General features: G+C 44.3%; 1 protein-coding gene across 1 annotated transcript in view; it reads right to left on the bottom strand.

Moving 5' to 3' along the window:
* Nucleotides 1-8,119: 8,119 nt before the first annotated feature.
* Nucleotides 8,120-21,114, bottom strand: part of LOC144114308 (large neutral amino acids transporter small subunit 2-like) — an 84,595-nt gene continuing 71,600 nt past the window's right edge. The window contains exons 9-10 of the mRNA XM_077647959.1: nt 17,136-17,313; nt 8,120-14,611 (exon numbers count right to left, since the gene is read on the bottom strand). Coding sequence (XP_077504085.1) covers nt 14,529-14,611; nt 17,136-17,313 — 261 coding nt within the window. The 3' untranslated portion in view covers nt 8,120-14,528. The remainder of the gene's footprint in view (nt 14,612-17,135; nt 17,314-21,114) is intronic.

Genomic DNA, 21,114 nt, shown 5'->3' with positions numbered 1-21,114 from the left:
TGAGTGTTCTGTTGCAGGTTTGCAAATACTGGAAGATGAAGTAGTAGACGCAGAAGACGATAGTGTAGATAGAATAATAAAGCTCCTGTGGAAAATCGGTAGGAGTGCACTGCATTTTTATTTTCTTGTTTTTTAATCAGCAGAGCAGGAAGCCGCGTGCAGTGACTTATGAAAATCTTCATAGACGCTATGACACTTGAGCAAAAATTTGCCCACTTATCTACTACTATCTCCTTTTTGAAAGTATAAACGGCCATAGCCAGGACAAAATACTGCCCTCTCTGTCAGTTCCTTCAGCGCTGTCGTCTCCACCGCCGCGCGTTAAGCTTGTTGCTGCATTGCTCAACAATGCGGTGCAGATGTTACGTGCTTGATTCTGTTCAAGATGCTTAACTGCAGTATCTCGGCAGACATGAAACTAATTCCGTTGTCTGACACGTATTATAGAGGTAACGAAAAGCGAGCTGACCACATCCACTACCACCTATGTCGACTGCGTCGGCGCATGTCGCTTTCATTCGCTTCGAAAACGCGTCCGCATTAACCAGGTAGCTACGGTTATTCATGGGCCCGGCAGAACTGGCGCAGATGACTTCCCATCATACCTGCGGTAGGGCTCATTCAGGGCGGCAATGGCATGGGGGAAGCAAGCCGCCTTTTGTTGCAGAAACCAAAACACTTAGCTGTGTCCAATGCGACATATGAGCAATGGGAGGTGGCCCTGACCATCGAGGCCCTGGATCAGCAACTAAAGTTGTTCAGCAAGTCCGTCAGTCAGCGAAAGCCAGCGGTGACTTGGACTAGGGGTGCCACCCAAGTTGCTCGAGCAACCTTCCCGAATTACAATAAAAGTTTTCTCTCTCTCTCTGTTTTTGCTGCAGGCTCCCACCATGCAGGCCCACACCTTGGCTTACATTCCGTCCATGAAATGAAAATGCCGCAACTGGTAGTTTTCCTAGTAGACGAAGGCTAGGCTCACGGGCTTAGGTCAAGAAAGAAGAGGATAATCCGCACAATATTAAACCGTGGCCCATGATATCCGGCGTTGGCCGCTCCCGTGTCGCATGCCAGCGCTCGTGCCAATAGCCAAAAGTACGACGAAGGAAATGACTGCGTGTGGACTACTGCACTTGGCACTACCGGTTCAAGGCAGTGATCGACTGGCAATTAAATGGCTACTCAACACTATTGTGTACACCATTCAGTTATCGTCAGGAAAGGCAAGATAAGCTATGGACCGGGAAAAATACTTCGAGTCCTCAAGGAGGGAGAGATTTAAAAAAAGAAAGGACTGATGCAGTGCTAATAAGATGCAGAGAATAACTGAGCAGTGCGTGAAATTCAGTACGACAGCATGCGCCTGTGAGCTACTAGCCTTGGTTCTTGCTTCAGATGATAATGACATGGAGGGTTTCGGGGAGTACGTTAAGTTAACGATGACGTTCTTTATTATTTATTTAACAGCGCTCTCAACATTCTTGCCAGGCTCCTTACGCAGACGGTGAAGAAATCAAGCTTCAAATAAAATGATAATATTCACAAACACTGAATACATCAGCATAAAACGGTACATTCGCGGAAATGATCATTCAGAGTTCGTTCGAATCCAGGCAGATCACTTTGTTTCACGACACACAATGTCAATATATTCCACATTACAGTCATTTGAGGGAAGAAGGAATGACACAAAGCATCACTTCGCGCGCTGTAGGGATGGATAACCTGATTATGATTTGTTCTAGAGCTCCGTTTTCAATGTGATGGTATGTGTGTTTCTTTCCTGATATTGATTTGTCTTTGGAGTATTGGGAATACTTCAAACCAATATTTTTGTCCACGTGCTTCTAACAGGTACAGGTTATAGGAACATAACATTTACCTGTCTGAGCCTGTCCTTTGATATCGGGAGCAGATAAAGCGTACGGCGTACCTCTAAATTCTTTCTATTTGTTTTGTCTTTATAATTCTGACGAGGGCTCCATACCACTGACCCGCATTCATGCATTGGCCTTGCAAAAGCTCTGTAAGCAGTTAGTCGGTCATCGTGTGTACCATGCTCCATTTGTTTTCTCAGGAAACATAGCCTCAGGTGCGCTTTCGAGCATACGTCGCCTATATGAATGCTTCAATTCAAATTTTGTGTTATTGCTATCCCTAGAAGTTTAAACTGTCTTGTATGTACCAAACACTTGCCACCAATAAAACATGAAAATTAAAGAAGGCTTTTCTTATAATCTGTGAGCATGTAGGATTCCAATAATTTACTTCCATGCTCCGTTTTTTGCCCCATTCACTTTAAGCCTGTAAACATTTGTTAATTTTAAGCTGCTAATCCGCGTTTCTAACTGTAGAACAATTGGAGCAGTCATCTGCGAACGTATTTAGTCGTATGGGGCTATGACAGCACAGATGTCATTAATGTGCACCAAAATAATAGCAATCCCAGTACAGAAGCTTGTGGAACTCCTGAAAGCCGTGCGAGTGAGCCGAAAACACGACCGTCCATTTTGACTGCCTGGTTACATTCGTTAAGTATGTTTAATATGTTTATTATGGGTGAATTAATTCCGGTTCTATGCAGGTTAAAAATCAATTTATTGTGTGCAACATTATCAAAAGTTTTGAAAAATCTGGAGCTATTACGTATATTTGCCGTTTCGCATCAATTGCCACTGTGAAACTGCGAGTTGTCTCTACTACTTGTGTGGTAGAGGAAATGTCTCCTGAATCCGTGCTTGTGTGGGTAAAGTAAACAATTAGTATCTAAGAAGCGAAAGGTGTGCTTAGCTATTATCTGCTCCCCGAGTTTACAAGAAATGGATGTAAGAGATATTGAACGACAATAACTTACTGCTGCTCGGTTGCCACAATTAAATACCGCAGTTACCACTGTACTGCGCCAATCGTGAGGTACATATTAACTGTGCAGATATCTTTCAAATATAAGTTTAAGGTTTTGCGATGCCCATTCGGCATATCTCCGGATAAAGTGGCTTTGTATGTCATCTGGTCAATTAGCTTTTTTGCATCTAAATTCAGGAGCTGCTGGAATAAGCCCTCCGGGATGATAATGGTGCCATCCATCTGGCTGGGCAACAAGCGGTCTGAACTGGGCTCTACGTTGTGATCTTTGGTCGCTGTGAACACGGACTGAAAAAAGTGATTAAATTAATCTGCAATGTCTTCTTTTTTTTTCTCAGAGCCGGATCTTTTTTTTTCTTTTTTGCCTCCTGTACTTCTTCTTAACGCTAAAGTATCGCCAAAACTTTCACGGCGATATTCAGAGGAAGCGGCTATGCGTTTCATCGAAGAACTTTTATTTTAAATTGTTTCAAGGCTTGCTTCAGCTGAGATCAAAGTCGCGAAATTTGAGTGCGTTTATTTTTCTTTTTACGCATTTTTTTAAATTTTCATTCGCATACGAATTACCCCCCAGGTGATCCAGTTGCTGCGGTGCATCGTCTTCTTTACACGAGTCGGGAAATACCAGTCTTCACAATGCTGTATGCATAACCAGAAATTCTGAACAAGCGCATTTTTCAACGGGAAGTTGGTTACAAGTGCAATTTTTTTCAGTATCGTACGATTTCACCATAACAATCAACGTATCCTCAGATCTCCCCTCAGCGGACCTGTTGTTTTTTGTTATTACCATTTTTGCAATCCTCAGAAACGTTCCTCATTAGGTTTTTTTATGGCAGCTTATAACTACTCGTTGCGGGCGAAGGACAAACTTCAGAAGAAAGATTTTGCTACGCATTTTAAGATTGGATAGTTACCTTCAGTACTTCCATACATACCCAGCAATTCTGGACAAAAGCATCTTTGAGCGGACAATCGTTTATGAACGCAATGTTTTCATATAATGTAAGATTTCACTATAACAATCAATATATCCGCAGATCACCCGACGGCAGTATTCTATTTTTTTTTCTATTCACGTTTTTGCTATCGTCAAAAGCGTTCCCTATTGTTTTTCTATGGCAGTCGTAACTGCTCTTTGCGATCGCTGGAAACACTTAAAAAAAAAAAGACTTTGCGACATATCAGAATAAGGGACCACTACCTTCAGTATTTCCATAATAGTGTCTTACAATTTTCTAATTTTAAAAACTTTTGCCCGAGAAAGCTGGACTTGACAGCATCTTACAATATTTCTCAGTTGCTTCACAACTGAAAATCCTGTACTCGTATTTTAAAGCGCGGCCACAACTGTTAAATTGTGTATGGATGGAATTTAATTTCAAAATCGTCCATGGCGGATTACAGGTAACGGATGGAATTGTCAGCCGTACATCAGAGTCCTTAATGCGCTCAGAGATGTGGGTCCTCGAACAATAACTACCTCATACTGGTATTGTAAAAACAATCATCTTGTAGTTAGAGATGCCACCTTCTGCAGTAACCATGCATGCATCTATTTTATTTGACAGGAACACCAGGTTCAACTTGGCCGTGATTTGGGTGTTGTTCTTGTGTCCTCTTGCACAATTTCGTTACATGAGCAGGTGAACACAAGAGCAATTTTTTGCAGCTGAACATATTTTGAATCGTTTTTCTTGTGTTCATGGATCAGTGGCAAAACAAAACGGGCTTTGCCATTTTATATGGGGAAGGTTAAAGTTGCAGGTAATTATTAGTCTCGAGTTTGCTTCGACATTTGTACATAAAAATGTCTTCAGCTATTTCAGGAACTCACCCCGGGAGCTAGACAGCGGTTTAGAAATAACGGGCGTGGGCGATCCGCACAAGTTTGTGTACGCATTCAAAACTCAATGCTCATGTTCTCCGGATATAAATTTGAAGGTCCAGACAAAACTTTCAGTGATGATACCATATTTATCTGAAGCTTTCTCTCCCTTTTGGTGCTATCGCTGGTATGTGACCGTTTTTCTCTTTTTATTTTTGTTGTTCATATATGAACCAATATACCCAAAAGCAAAAACTTACCTTTTTGAAAAGCAATCTCAGCAGCATTACTCAATTCCGATGACGGTGATAAGCCCAATGACAGCCCATTTCTTATATTCAGCTGCCATTGCTTTTCACGCAGGATAAAATGTCGCTTTCACTTCTAAGCTTAAAGCGCTAGTTACCTCATGACCTCATGGCTACAAAACATAGTACGCGAACAAAGTACGTGAAAAGCCTCGCCTTGTATATTTGTATATTTAGTAATTAACGAGCACTAAGAACTGAGAAGCACTACGCGTTACACAGCAGCCTTAACTAAGCTTTAAATGTCCGTTAAACTTGAACAGAGAGAAGAGCTATAGTGTGGAGAAGCGCTGCTGAATCCGGCGTATAAAACAGGCCAAAAGCAATATGCAAGGAGTAAACCCAATGACCATGAAATAATAAAAAATAACCTCTTTTATTTTCTGGCAGCATAAAAGTCCATCATTGTATAGAAAATCAGACCGGAATTAGATACGAAGATGAAGTTTTACTGGGGCTCTTATAAACTTGTGCATGTCTGGCGGGAAGCAATTGAAATCATGACGGGTGAGGAAGCTTTAATATGAACGCCGCGTTGAGATTCCGGTAAGCGATCCGGAAAGGTCGCAACCTCCCGCATGTGAAGACTGCGCGTCTCATGTAATGCCCACGGGCCCTTAAGGCTTCAATAAATGAAATAAAAAAAAATTGCAACAACAGATTAATGCGCTAACTGGGCGGGAGGGATATCTATAATGGCTTATCCCTTGGCAACAAATACATGGTGTCATTCTAAACTTCATAGGCAGGCTGAAATACCGTCACGAAATACAAACAACTTCTGCAGGCATGGTATACTTTATTTTGTTTCAACGTTTGAAATACATAGAACACTCGTGTCATGGTAATAAACGAAGAAATGCAGCCATTTAGACACGGGACATAAAACATCATGTCTTATGCAGCTATCAGTGTGCAGCAGTGAAGTATGAGACATTTCTTGTGGCAAGAATATTGGATACCCCTTTAAAAAAAAAGGACCGTGGTAAAGCGTTGCTCATAAAAAAACTTTCCGACCAACGAGCCAGCCATGTCGGCAGTCAGACTGCATGAATTCTGCAGTCATCGGTACCAAGAAAATTCTTCCAATTTTCCCAGTGATAATTTTTTTTTTTCAATATCTGTCGGCACAACCTCCCACGAATGCGCACATCACAGATTTAAAGCGAGAAGCGAACGACGACGAAAACTATATTAAAAGTTCATTTCACTTCACTTTAGTGTTTAAACGGTGCGACCACTCCCGTGGGTACGGCTAGTAATGCTATTTCCCTAAAATAGGGAGAAAGAACTGAAGTTCAAGCAAACCCAGAGCTAAGAAAAGTTTTGTACGAAGATTACTCCGACGTGTGCCATAACAAGATGAAGACCTGGAATGTTAAAAATGTCGCAGTAATCACTTTTAAGAGTTGTTCTTGCCGCTTTAAATAACCAATAAGTGTGAAACCATAACGCCAAACATAAAGACATTAACATCTCTGCCTATCAGAAGCCATTGCAATAATTTTTTTTCTTACCGCCGGAGCAATTTTAAAACTGGCCCCTGTCAAACGCCATCCCACTGATAAGATTATTGATTCTAGCTGACATATCGTAGCAAAATCTCAGCGCAGAAACAGTGAAATATCACGAACTATATGCCCTAATATTCGCCTGTTTATTCCAGAGAGGCACTGAAATGCATCAGGCCTTCTCTCCTTTACTTCTTTTTATGACCGATTAAGGGCAATACGTCACAGGAGAAACATATAAGGAATGGCAGCAGGTATACTACATCCGAGCGCTTGTCCACATTCTCAGCGCAGTACTGCGATTCAGCAAAGCGCTCAATTTTCCTGAGCGCCGCGGTAGGCACCGGGAATGTCACGCAGCTGCGGCTGACTGATGATACGCAAATGGGTTTGAAAACATGAGGTAGAGGAAACACAATAAATGCCATCTGCTGAATGATGAAAGGCAAATTGTTCCAAAGGAATGAGGTACAGGAAATACAATAAATGCAATCATAGAAGCACGAATCAAACTTCGAACACACGTTGCATGTGGCATCAATTACGCAGAGATGCCAAGCTTAGCTTTCCGGCCAATAACAAGGTGCACTCATCTACCTTGTGAAACAATCATGTTCAATAGAGCCCCTCATTACGCGACATTAGGATATATTTTTCTGCAAGCCTGCAATCATTCGTCACTGCTGGAATAATTATACGTTTTGTAGCTGGCCAAAGAATCCCAATTCTTGCCCTGAGAATCGGCTGCCAAGAAATGTTGCTTACTTAACCCGACCGTTACCTAAGAGAGTATCAGAATTCATCCACGCCAAATTCCTTGCCATATGCACGAAATGATGCCGCGCACATCGACAGTATAAAACGCACTCAGCGGCGAGTCACGTTAGCTAGACAAAGAACTCCTCCCTGCAGGCAGCATAATGAGCCTTTTCTGCTAATTTCAGCAGCAACGTCATAAAGTTCCGGGGGCGCTAGCGGCGACAGAGGGATGTTCTAGAGTACCGGCTTTCTGCGTTGGGCTGCTCATTTTCTTATGATGTAATATGGAGCGCTCGCGTGTTGTGTCGCACTCCTGTGCATTACGGCCGTTCTAAATTTGATAAGGCAGTTTAGCTAGCAACAGATATTGCTCGCATAGAACTCAGGATATGGAACGGGAACAAGAATCACCGCCCAAGGGAACGCTAGAGGCGCTAGAGATGGCAGCGGCGCGGTAGTGACTCCATGCACTTTCAACTGCGACTCGTACATGCTGAACATGACCTATTACCATAATCGTTTCTTAATATCACCACTGGGGCACCTGATCCATTTGCACTGAAATGTAGGCACAGGTAAATCGTTGTTGTCCAGATTGACGGATGCCATTTTCGCTACTACTGCGCTATGGCACTCCCTCTAAAATAAAAGAAAGTACATATAGCGTATCCTCGCTGCCCCTGGCAGACTACCCTCAAACGTTCTCAACACTCGACGAAAAAGCACCGGTATTTCACCCGCTATGATCATAGCCCGTGCATTGCTCTTAACTTTTTTTATACATGGTCAAGATAAACAGTGCTGTTTAGATGCGTCATTGGCCAAAAGGGGCCATAAAATGCGACGTCACATTAGCGGGGCAGTCAGTTTTCTTTTTTATTCCAAGAACCTAAGGTTAGCTTCGCTCTTGGTGCCAGGCCAGCTGCAAAATGTGTCATTTATGCAGGGTTGATCATATCAAGATTGAAGAAAAGAGAAAGGTTCAAGGCTGCTTTGTTGCCCCCTTCCCTTCATGACTTGAGAGACACATACTAAACAAAAAACCACAGATAATGCATTCGAAAAAGTGAAGCATTTTCAGAGTGCGCACCCCCCCTTCAAAAGCTTCTGTAGATACACTTCTGAGCTTCACTGCACACAAGTTTTATGGCTTCAAGTGCAGAACAAACCAGCACAAAACAACAATAACCAAAACCATGTTATCACTGGAAAGCGTGCAGCTCGAGCGAGCCTTGAAAAATGCAGTACAAAAATAATAATTGGCACTCGTATTCCGTGGTTCACTGAACACAATACCGTGTGATAAAAGATGTGTTTTCACAAGTAGTACTTTCGTATACAAAAGTCACCTTTCGGATGCTGCTTCACAAGGCTTAAGAATGTCAGTTGCCTCTAATTCATTCAAGGGCTTTCTTGTCAACAAGGTCAAAGCAGCTTATAGCTTTAAACTTGCATACAAAATGCACAACATACCTTCAGCTCAAGTGATAAGTTACCATGTTTTCCTAGCTGCCTATTTTTCAGAGGACTTTCAAAAAGGAGCCACGCCAACAAGAGCTAAAAGTCATAACCTACAAGTTTCCCAAGGCGCGAGCCCTGATATTCCATGCGCGTGTAAAAATCCTGCCACAGGACAGGCTTGTAAACGTGGTTCCAAAATATACTTTTGTCCAATTCTCCAGTTTCTGTGAGCGCTGAGAGACAAAAAAATCACTGTCAAGTTAAGTCGCGATAAACTCCTAAATGTGTGGGTTCATTTGCTACTCTTATGACACAAAGGAAGAAACCTGCAAGTTTGAAGCACGCTAACTGCTCTGCTCAACAAACCTCAGCAAAACAAACATGATGAACTGGAGAGTGAGGAAAAGTTACACAGCCACGATTGTGAAGTGGCGTAGTGGTCAATAAATCACGCAGTAAGCTGCATCCCTAAAAAACTGACGGATGCTGCTTAACTGATCGTGCACCTAAGTTTACATTGCACACTTTTTGAAACAACTCACCATCTTTGTTCATAGCCACTCTTTCCTTCAACACAACGCAGTACCAAACCAGAGACTGACGGCTGACATTTTACGTTTATACCATTTCACAGGAACCTTTACACGATAGTTTATGAACACGAAGTATCAAAGGAATCTTCCGCGCGAACTACCACATTCAAGCGGCGCCACACGTGCTCAAAAGAGCTGCAACACGTTGGAAAAAGTAGCGTAACAGAGTTCCGCTTTACAAGCTCGACACGACAGAAGACCGGCACTTGTAGACAACATAACAACGTGAAAAACAATAATTATTTCGAAACAGTTACTTTTTGTGCACGCCAGTGACGGTTCAAGGGCGAGCACGCTTCCTAAGGGAAGCGGTCCTTCAATGCAACCGCGCATCTGACAACGGTGAGGGAAAACTGGAAAAGCACTATATGTAGACTCGCTTTGCGAGTTTTTTTTTTTTTGCGAAACAACTAGACTCCATCCTGTAACTTGACGTCCTACATCAATATCCACTTTCTTAACTTATGCCCAACGGCATACTCGTCGAATAAAAAAAAAGAGAAAAAACTTCTTGAGCACTTCTTGGTCACAGCTTCAGGACGTGGACTCAGCGCAAGAATGAGTGGCACTGACAAAGGCGGCTAAAATCAGGCAGCACCCAGTCCTCTCACGCCAATACGCGGGAGACGTCGTAATATTAAACTTTGTTGCGCCAAACGCACCACTGCACAGTACGGAAAGTACCTGAGTACGACGGTCGGCGCACAAATATGCGCAACTGATTATAAACAGCACGGGACTCGAAGAACGTGATCCCGCTAAAACCTACTCGCCAGGAATCCAACAGCCTGTACTCCATCAAAGCCTTACAGGTGCCCTAAACCCCACCATTCCACTCTTCCCTGCATTTCTTCCGTTCTCTCCTGTTTTTCTACTCTGTTTCGTCAGGTTCACTTTTATTCCGTGAAAGCGGTAAAACACTTAGCGGGGCAAGTTGGTGCATAGCTTCCAGAATTAAAGCGCAACAAGAACAGCACACAGAAAGGAAAACGACGGGGCATGAGCTTCCCGTCGTCCTCCTTTCTGTGTGCTGTCATTGCAGCGCTTGAATTCTGGAAGGATTCATCAAAGCACATCGAATGCTGCCATTAGCAGTCCTCCTTTGTGCAAGCGAAGAGGAGAGCGCGGTCAGAAGCCCGAGGGGTTGAAAAAGAAATCATGCTCTTACCCGCGATAGGCTAAGCGTCAGAAGCATCGCACGCACAGAGTTTTATGATGCGCTGTAAAACATGCTGCAAGGCAACCATATACGGGCACGAATCAAAGAGACTAATAAGCTTTGTGTGGAGAACGACTGCCAGCCAATGAATGGGCAGATTAGAGCGACCTGCAGTCAACAGCTCAACAAGTGCTTTAATACTACTGTCACACTAACAAGTTCAGGCCTGAAAGTATTAAAAAAATAACTATTCCAAGGTGGACTGGCCAGAGTACCGAACTCCTCGGGAGCATACCAAGAAGACTCTACATGAAGCTTCAAGAACCAGCCTCCACGGGTCACTTCAAAACAACAGAGAAGGAAACCGCTGCCCTGAAACCAACCAAACTTAAAGGTAGGTGAAGTGCACGCCTATCACACGAGAGCCAGGGCAAGTATGTAATGGCGTAAAAGTTACCGGGACATACTGCGCAGACCCACTATTCCATCTATACTCGTGCATGAAGTGCCAACAATAATGAAAAAAAAAGACCGTGCAGATGTGCCTGCCAGCTAACAACTTTAGCACACCATGTGTCCGCCCTGCCGAACCAATAGAAGCGTACTGTGACGCAAGAACGCAACGTTCTAGCTGTCAAAGCTGCGTCGTACAGCCATACATGAATAGTCGCGACTGTGGGCAAAGCTCAGTGTCTCTCTGAATGCTTATGGGCGCTAGCGCTAAAAGCAAAAAACTAATGGCGTACAGTCGCATGAGCGCAACTTGCAACTCCACCCGATTTTTTTGCTTTTGGCTAGTTCGGGACTACACCGTCTGCCGTCCTTCCGTGGTGCCGGCTTACAGGCTCTCTTTTGCAAGTGACGCGAGGCTCGTGCGAGGCCGACAGCGACGTCGGTGCACACGTGCTAACGAAACACGAGAGCTCGCCGGAAGTCGGCAGAGGGCTGTTTCGCAATCGAGAAAGTACAGTCGCTGCAACTCGTCTACCAACTGCCCGCATCCCATTTGCGTGGTCCTCAACGTAAATCAGCAATCTTCGGAGCGTATAACGGCTGTTCTTTTTTTCTTTTCACCGATCAGCGCAGCAACATTTCGCTCCTCGTGTGCTGGTAGCAATGCATAGTGGCGCGACCAGCAAAGTTGGGCACCATACGCAGCACAGGATATTACTGAGGTCACGTGGTCGGCATGAGGAACGGCAGCCACTAAATGTTAAAAAGAATGCGGACGCATGCACAAGAAGTGTAGCTCTTTCAGTAACCAGCTCACGATATAAAGGTTAAGCAGCCCTGTAATCCGCCGCACAGTTTCGTAAAAGGGAGCGCGCCTCGGATGGTGCACCTAAATCTCAAGTTCTGGAGAAAATTTCTGGCTTTTAAATTCACGTTTCCTTATATATACTGATAATTCAAGCATACCGACGCCCACGCTGCATATGCAATGCTGTTCGCAAAATCATCCCCGCTCTACCACGACAACGGCTGCATCAGTTGCGCGAATCTCTTTTAATATATACAGGGTGTGTCACCTAACACTTTACGCAGTTTTTAAAAATAAGCTTTTTCAGTTAGAAGAGGGCTTTTTTAGGCGTAGCAGTGTAAGCGGTGCAGTACATCAGCTAAGACGTGCTAACTAGCAGGCTGGTTAACAAATATTGAATAGTTAACTTTGTTACTATTATCTTTAGTCTTCTTAATTACAGAGAGCTGTGTAGCCCATTGTAAGTAATATCCATATCAGTTTTTAGAATTTCGAAAATGCGCTTTCCCTCAGCGCAGTAGCCCAACAAACTTAAGCTATTTACACAAGTTATGTGCACTGGAGAGTTTGTTTTGCCTACAAGCTTCTTGAAAACGCAAGCATTTTGTATATTCAAAATATGGAATGTGTTCGCCAGCCGAAATAGCTGTTTTACGTTACCTTGTGAACCATGAAACGGGTGGCTAATGTTACATGTTTTCTGAAGAGTGACTAAGTTTATGCATAATACCATTACATAAATGCAAAATAACCAATATCACGTGTCCTGCTATCTCTTCTGGAAAATGAACACTAAAAAAGGGGAAGGTAATTGTTGTTGTAACTAGAGCAACCTATTTTCTTCATAAGGAGACAGCATGCGTAGGTGCAACTTTGTAGCCGCAAGAACAGCTCTGAGGTTGGAATTTTTCACAACATGCGAAATGTACTAGGGGCTGATAACGATGCTCATGGTATACTGAATAAACTTATTTCCTGGCGCGTTGAGCCCGGAGCATATTTGTTCTCTAGATTCAAGACGTCTACCATTCCACTATTAAGTTTATAAAACCCAGAGACGACACAATGGAAGGAATAACACTGCACAAACAGGCCTTTTCACGGTCGACAGCGAACACGACATTTACGCGATATGAATCGTTATCAGAGAAACCCGGATTACGCAACGTCGTATACGAAGCTATCTGCATCGACAGAATTAACAAGCGGTCGAAGCAGCCCCACAGATTGTGAAATGGTTGGTTAGGGAGAAAGCCAAAACGTACAATATGCTGGCACTCCTCGCCACGCCATTCCTGCATACGAGGCGCAGGCACACAGCTTCACGGCCATTTAGAGAATTGTACAGCCCCCATCAAAAATATAAAGCCCAAGGGGTTTCCTTCTAAGCTGTTCAGCGGGGCTCCCTAGCACACCTACAAGTCCAAAGTTTGGGAGGACTTAGGACGCGAAGCCATTTTTCTTTCGAGACGTTACAGTCGCTGAGGATGCATAACCAGGCATACAGCAGGCCTCACAAGCAAAACCCTTGGGCTGTATGCTTTTAATTTGGGGAAGGGGGGGGGGGGGTATACCTGCCCGTTCCACCCAGCAGACGTCCTACTCAAGCCTGCGAGTGCACATGAGACCAGAAGTTAAAAGCACGTTTCAATCTTGTCCTCAAGAGAGAGGATGGCTGGGCTAGTCGGTTCATCATTAAAGCAAGAAATGCGGCATGAAAGACGAGACAGGAAAGAAAGGAGCGACAGACACCGCGCCGAAAACCGTGCCGAACTTAAAACCTAGTGCATTTCATGCGACATCGCAATGAACACACAAAGCATACAGCACAACCTAAAGGCAACAACAATATCAAATACCATTCTCATCACTCCTACAGGTCCATATCTAAGAACTATCTCTTTCTTTGATAAGCAAACAGAAAGACACTCAGGCACTTGTCACCTATTTTGTGGATATAGGATAGTGGATAGAGGTGGCAAGTGACAAGAGCATTCCTTCTGTTTGCTTATCCAGGAAAGAGATAGCCTTTTTAGATACGGACCAGTAGGAGTGATGATAAGGGTATTTGATTTTGGTGTTTTCAAGTTGTGCTGTATGCTTTCTGTGTTCATTGAGACGTCGCATGAAACACATTTAGTTGTAAGTTCGGCGCTGTGTTTGTCGCTTCTTTCCTTCCTGTTTTCTCTTTCAAGCCGTTTTTCTTGCTCCAAACTTATCCTGCCCTTATACTCGAAGCGATATCACAAGCAGATGACAGTCCAGCAAGTATGGACTGTTTATCAAGGTTCCCTATGCTCTTTAAGTTATTGACGTCACGAAATAGAGGCCCACAAATACACTTTGTTTTATCAAGACATCTTCCACTGCTATGTCAGTCCACAAATATAATAAGCGATGCCGCAGAGCACTAACCCAAGACTGATGGAAGCGGCAAATGAATACAGATTTATGGCATGAAAGGAATAAGTTTACAGCTGTCACTCTCCTTGTTTCATCGATGAACTTTGACCTCATTCCTCCAGTTCATCATGTCCGTTAAAATTAAGTCTTTAGCACATACAAAAATACAATTTTCGCGATACCTTCTTCAGAATACTGGCGGTTAATAAATGTGTTCTGGTCCTCGTGAAAATTGGCCCACTTGCCTAGAAGCCTACATACGCCAGTTCTCGCCTTGCTGTTGTCATTCGTCACAATGTATCCAAACACAATGTTTCTTCATTTTAGTTAATAAGCCTGTGTAGTGTCTTGGAATTACAGGCAGAACCGGCTGTTTTGCACATTCAGGTCTCTGCTTCCAGGAGCTTTTCCTCTTGTTCAGGAAGTATAACTTCCAGATACTTCTGCATCTCTATTGTCAAATATTCTGAAATAAAAAGACACGAGTATTAGATTAATTCACAGGAACAGCACAGTACTGAAATCCTAAACATTTTAGCCGACCAACCAACAGAAAATTATAGCCAATAAACTTTTTTCTGGACTAGCTGGTCCATTCTGACACAAGTGTCCCTTCTTCGCTTCGCCTTCGGGCACCTCCATTCGCATTTGCTTTACTTTTGTCAAATATTGCCAACATAGCATTACCATTTCGTCACGATGGAATATCTTCAAGCACTACAATTCGAGCAGGTTTAGTTGACAGACCCTTCGCACAAGCTTCCATTATGGAAAGACGAGCAAAAAAATGGGTTGGTTTGTGCAGGTTTAACGTCCCAAAGCGACTCAGGCTATGAGGAACGCCGTAGTGAAGGGCTTCGGAAATTTCGACCACCTGGGGTTCTTTTACGTGCACTGACATCGCACAGTGCACGAGCCTCTAGAATTTCGCCTCCATCGAAATTCGACCGCCGCTGCCGGGATCGAACCCGCGTCTTTCGGGCCGGCAGCCGAGCCCCATAACCACTCAGCCACCGCGGCGGCCCCCGCAGGCACGTTCGTATGGCCTGGTTAAAGCGGACCTTTGTATCTATGCCGGGTGGTCTTTCACGTAATGTGGTAGCTTAAGACTGTACACTAAGGAGCATGTGTGAGACAATAGAGCAACAAATTAAGGGATTACTGATATGATATGGTATGGTAATTATAGTCAACGAAATTTACTAATGAAGACGAAGTTCCAACCCATTCTTTCTACCTCAGGCACCCCTTAACGCGTTCTTGAGCTTATAATTTCGTTGTGGATTAGCTTCTCGTTTAGGTGGCAAGAAAAATTTTAACAGGCTGATTTTTTTTTGTTTATGACGATTAATGGAATGCACTTGACGCTTAAGTTGAAATGCTGGTTTATGGTTTATGGGGGTTTAACTTCCCAAAGCAACTATGGCTATAACGTCCGTCGTAGAGGAGGGCTCCGGGTAATTTCGGCCACCTGGGGTTTTTAAACGTGCACTGACATCGCACAGTGCATGGGCCTCTGGCATTTCGCCTCCATCGAAATGCGACTGCCGCGGCCGGGATTGAACCCGCGTCTTTCGGGTCAGCAGCCGAGCACCATAACCACTGGGCCACCGCGGCGGCTAGACTGCTTTTCGGTCGTGAAAGAACTGTGTGGCGATTCTGAATGTCGGCGGAGCTTCACTGCGGACTTGAATTGTATGCGGCTCAGGTGCGAAAGGGTCTTCATTTTTTTTCGCTTCCTTTTCCAGTGGCTCCTATCGCAGCGCTAGGTATCATGTTGCGGTGAATGTCTAACACGCCAATAGCCAGAACGCCGCCTCCTCTTTCTCGCTCTCGTTCGCACCGGGGACCGCGTGGCTTACAGTGAACAGCACATGTGCTCCCTGGAATAAAGTTTCTGTTCCTAGTTTGCAGCTTTTCCATGAGGATCTTTGCGCCTGTCGCCTTTGCTCTGAGCAACATTCCGCTATTTCCGAAGAAAGAGCTGCTGGTGGAAAAGCTCTAACGAGAACTAACAACATGATTGAGGCGAGTTGGAAAACAAAACAAATTTATACTCATTACAAAGTGTTTTAGCGCTGGGATTAGGGTCCTGTGACTAGTGGCCAGCTTGTGGCCAGCAGGGCAAAGACGCATGACTTTCCAGAAGACGCACACAGAAAACTTCCGATGCCTTTGAGACGCAAAGTTAAAAGCACATTTCTATACGTAAAGTTCTCGTTAAGCAGAATCGAAGGTCCAAGCTCGTACGTTCCTATCAGTTGCACTTCACTTCGAGGTGGTCCGCTACCTAGCAGGCTTTGACGCAGCTGAGTTCCTTGTTTCCCTTTCCTTGTCTACCAGAAGCCCCGATCCTTAAAACGTAGAAGCGCTACGTGACAACACGGCTAAGCGGCGCAGGGAAATCAGAAACGATACGTTGGCACGAAAGAAGTTTGTCAACTCTTGTCACCAGTCTATTTGCTATGAATTTGCAACCACAATGATACTAATTCTTACAGTACCGACCACGAGCATGCATGTCCCCCCTCAACTCTTCTGATATTTCAGTGCATCAGCCCACTGGCTGCAGCACACGGACTACGTCAAAAGAACAGAGGACAATTCGCGCATCACCGCCGCAGTCTTCGAGCGGTGGCGAGCTGAAAGCACCGTCGAAGCGCCACTGTGCAGCACGAAGAGTGCTCCGGTAACGCGCGATGTGCCCTGTGTGCCTCCTACAAACACTGCACGGAGAGCAGCGAACGTTTACGGGATGCGGGTTTGCGGGGGAAAAAAATTATTTCGACGCCGTCACGTAAGCCAGCCGCCTGCAGTAACTGCGAGTATCAAGGCACCTGCGTGTCTCGACCGCTGGTATCAATGCCAGGCGAATGGGTAGTCAGGCAGCGCTGTAGTGAATGTGCTCCCGAGCCCGCGCAACCCGTCCCGTAAACTTTCGCTGCGGACTGCCGGTAGAGTTGGTAACAATGCCAGAAGTGCTCACTTACCAGAGAACTTTCGAACTGTTTTGTTTTTGACGCTCCAGATAACGAAGATGTAGTAGGCAGGAATGCCAGTAATAAGAATTACAAGGCCCATACCAGTCTCTGTCGGGCTAGCATACAATGGCATGAACGTTAGGAAGGTGCACATGGCCAAGAACACGACGGGGAAGAAAAGGGGCACCTAGAAGAGAGAAGATAAAAAGCATTGTAAGATCTTTCAAAAAGGAGGTTCTGAAAATTCAAAGACACGCATGGCAACACCAACGACAGCAGTCCATATGGCTAAGCCTAAAGCTAAGGATAAGTGATCTGTGCAACTCATTTTTTTTTTCTTGGAGTGACTTATGTCTCAACAGAAAAGCATGAGGCTTTGCTTCAGAGCTTAAAAGTGTCAACATACGCCCCTAGAATGATGAGCACGATCAGTAAGCAGGCATGAGCACCAGCTCTCTCTCTCTCTCTCTCTCTCTCTCTCTCTATATATATATATATATATATATATATATACTCTCTCTCTCTCTCTCTATATATATATATATATATATATATATATATATATATATATATATATATATATATATATATATATATATATATATATATATATATATATATATAGAGAGAGAGAGAGAGAGAGAGAGAGAGAGAGAGAGAGAGAGAGAGAGAGACAAGGTAAAGTAAATGAGGGGCCCGTTAGACAAACTTATGAAGGGAGCCAACAGTCACCGAAACCAAGGTGCATAGGGGAACGTTATTTTTTTTTAATGTGTTATGCTTATCAGTGGGATAATATTACTTAGATTAATAAATCGTTTAAAAAAATTACTTATATATAGCAGCAGAAAAAACAACCATGCCGCCGGTGGGATCCGAACCCACGACCTCCGAATATCGCGCCCGGTGCTCTTACCAACTGAGCCACGGCGACGGCTGTCCAATCTGCTGCTCTCGTGGGTATTTATGTTTATTGGCTGTAAGCGAACCTTGAGAGTGTTCACCAGCACCACCCTCGTCCATAGCGGCGGACGTAGCACGTCCTGTATTACCGCGAGTGTGACGTGGAACGTCATCTAACGGCGAGGGCGGAAACTGTGCGAGAGCCCTCTTATACTACCTATGGCATCAAGACTGCCAGAACCGAGACCTTCGTTAAGCAATTAGCAGACAAGGTAAAGGAAATGAGGGACTCGTTTTGACAAACTTAAGAAGGGAGCCAACAGTTCCCGAAACCAAGGTGCATAGGGGAATGTTTCTCTTTTTAAATTTAGTTTTTAATGTGTAGCGCTAATCAGTGGGATAATAATACTTAGATTAATCTATCGCTTAAAGAAAATTACTTATAAAGCAGCAGAAAAAACAACCATGCCGCCATTGGGATCCGAACCCACGACCTCCCAATATAGCGTCCGGTGCTCTTACCAACTGAGCTACGGCGACGGCTGTCCAATCTGCTGCTCTCCTGGGTATTTACGTTTACTGGGTGTAAGCGAACCTTGAGAGTGTTCACCAGCACCACCCTCGTCCATAGCGGCGGACGTAGCACGTCCTGTAATAGCGCGAGTGTGACGTGGAAAGTTATCTAACGGCGAGGGCGGAAACTGTGCGAGAGCCCTCTTAAGCTACCTATGGCATCAAGGCTGCCAGAAACGAGACCCGCGTTAAGCTATTAGCAGCTATTATGCACCTTGGTTTCGGTGGCTGTTGGCTCCCTAAGTAAGTTCCTTTACTTTGTCTGGTTTATATATATATATATATATATATATATATATATATATATATATATATATATATATATATATATATATATATATATATATATATATATATATATATATATATATATATATATATATATATATATATACGGCATATAGAATATATATATTTTATATTTTTAGAGCCGTCTCAACCAGCAGCGTCGAGCACGCGGCCAACATGAGAACGTGCCACATGCACACCGTATTGATTGCCAACAAGTTGATTGATTTGATTTGATTTATGAGGGTTTAACGCCCCAAAGCGACTCAGGCTATGAGGGACGCCGTAGTGAAGGGCTCCGGAAATTTCGACCAGCTGGGGTTCTTTAACATGCACTGACATCGCACAGTAGGCGGGCCTCTGGAATTTTGCCTCCATCGAAATTCGACCGCCGCGGCCGGGATCGAACCCGCGTCTTTCGGGCCAGCAGCCGAGCGCCATAACCACTCAGCCCCCGCGGCGGCTCCAACATGTTGATTACACAGAACCCTTGTTGAAGAGACATATATATATATATCAATGACTCAAACAATTCTTAGGACACATAAGTCTGCTTACATGGAGGAATGCGAAAGAATGTGTTTTGATGAAAAGAAAGGGCGCAGTTGCTCTCACATCTCGACTTCTCGGTGCACACCTCAACCACGCCTTAAAGCATGCAACTGAAGGTGCATATGTCATCGGTCCGAACCGCTGTCGCAAGCTAGCCTCCAACTTGACTAAAACATGTAAGCTATATGCAAAGAGAAATGCTGCGACACCATCCAGAATGCTCAAAATTTTGGTGAATGTATTAGGGAATACTGCCACCACATTGAGGTCAGCCAGCGATGCCATCGCTGGGATTTCATCTACACCTTCATGGATTGGGAAGTGGAGTTGGGGGTGGGCGGGTACTTGGTATGACGTCGCATTCCATCGTTGTCACGTGACTACTTATGAAGTCACATTGCATAGTTGTCACGTGACTTGGTGTGACGTCACATTGCATCGTTATCACGTGACTTGGTATGACGGCACACTCATATGGCGCCACTGCTAATTACACTCATTAGGGGCTTTTGTTGCCTAATTACATTAATTAGTGTTATTAGGTGCGCTAATTAATGTTAGCGGTGTGCCGTCATCATCTTCATAACGTGGTTCGTCGGCTCGTGACGTCACATGTTGCAGTTTCTTGCGGACATGACTTGAGATAGAGGCATCTAATGCTTTCGCATTAAAAAGTAGCTTAATATAGCAATAGCACTGGCCCGAGAGTAAGTATGCCTTGATCTTTTTACCACATGAGGAACACTCTGTGAAATACACACACTCTCGCTCTCTGCCACCCAAAAATGTCAAGTGACTATAAAACGATGCCTCAAGCATAGGTACATCAGCACGGTATATATGCTGCTTCGGTGCCGTTTCAATTCAATTGATGAAGTTATGCAAAGTATCCCGACGCCCACCACACAAGGGCCACTGGCGCTACCTTGTAACGCGGCGGCAGTCAGTCAAGCGCTGCAGAAGTCGGTCTTGTCGAAGAGATCGACAATGCGCAAATCTTTTAATAAATTAGTAAATGGAAAAGCGCAGAGTTTCGCGACCTAACTTCAAGGCGGTACATTTACATTGGCCTCGCGTCTTTTCTTCACATCAGGAAACTTATCTGCGTGACCACCCTAAAAGTGACGAAATACACGCTCTATTAAGTAGCTGACAGCCCAGGAAGTTCGACAGTCGCTGCAACTGAGTTTACATTCTATGCATCGCATTTTTGCTGTAACTTTTTCTGTCCAAACAGAAAGGCATCCCGAGAACTGATCACTGCAACAAAGAATCGCCAGATAACTAACTTTTACGTAATAAATGGGCGTGAGCGTATATTCTAAAATACAAACAGTGTGTTCCAGCTTAGGCTTCTAGGAACGCGTATAAATGAGGCCTGTGAGATGCCACCGTGCCATATTGTCCTGTATCGTCAGGCGCCGGCCAACCAGGCACAACCAAGCGAACCACTAGCTGAGTACGAACCACACAGGCCGCTCCAGACGCCTCGCGAAAGCTTCCTGGATGAACCCGTGTGCATTGCTAACCGCAGGCGACGAGATCTGTGTACGCACTGGCACTGAGAGGTCGGAGCTGGGGCGTCACTTGTATGCGCAAATACTACTCGTTTACTCGACCTGTTTCGACTTCTCAATACTAATAAGGAAATTGCCATCGATTACGAATAACC

The sequence above is a fragment of the Amblyomma americanum genome, chromosome 1, assembly GCF_052857255.1.
Source record: "Amblyomma americanum isolate KBUSLIRL-KWMA chromosome 1, ASM5285725v1, whole genome shotgun sequence".
In the NCBI taxonomy this organism is placed as follows: domain Eukaryota; kingdom Metazoa; phylum Arthropoda; class Arachnida; order Ixodida; family Ixodidae; genus Amblyomma; species Amblyomma americanum.
The sequence above is the reverse complement of the archived record's forward strand: the minus strand, read 5'-3'. Positions and strand labels throughout refer to the sequence as shown.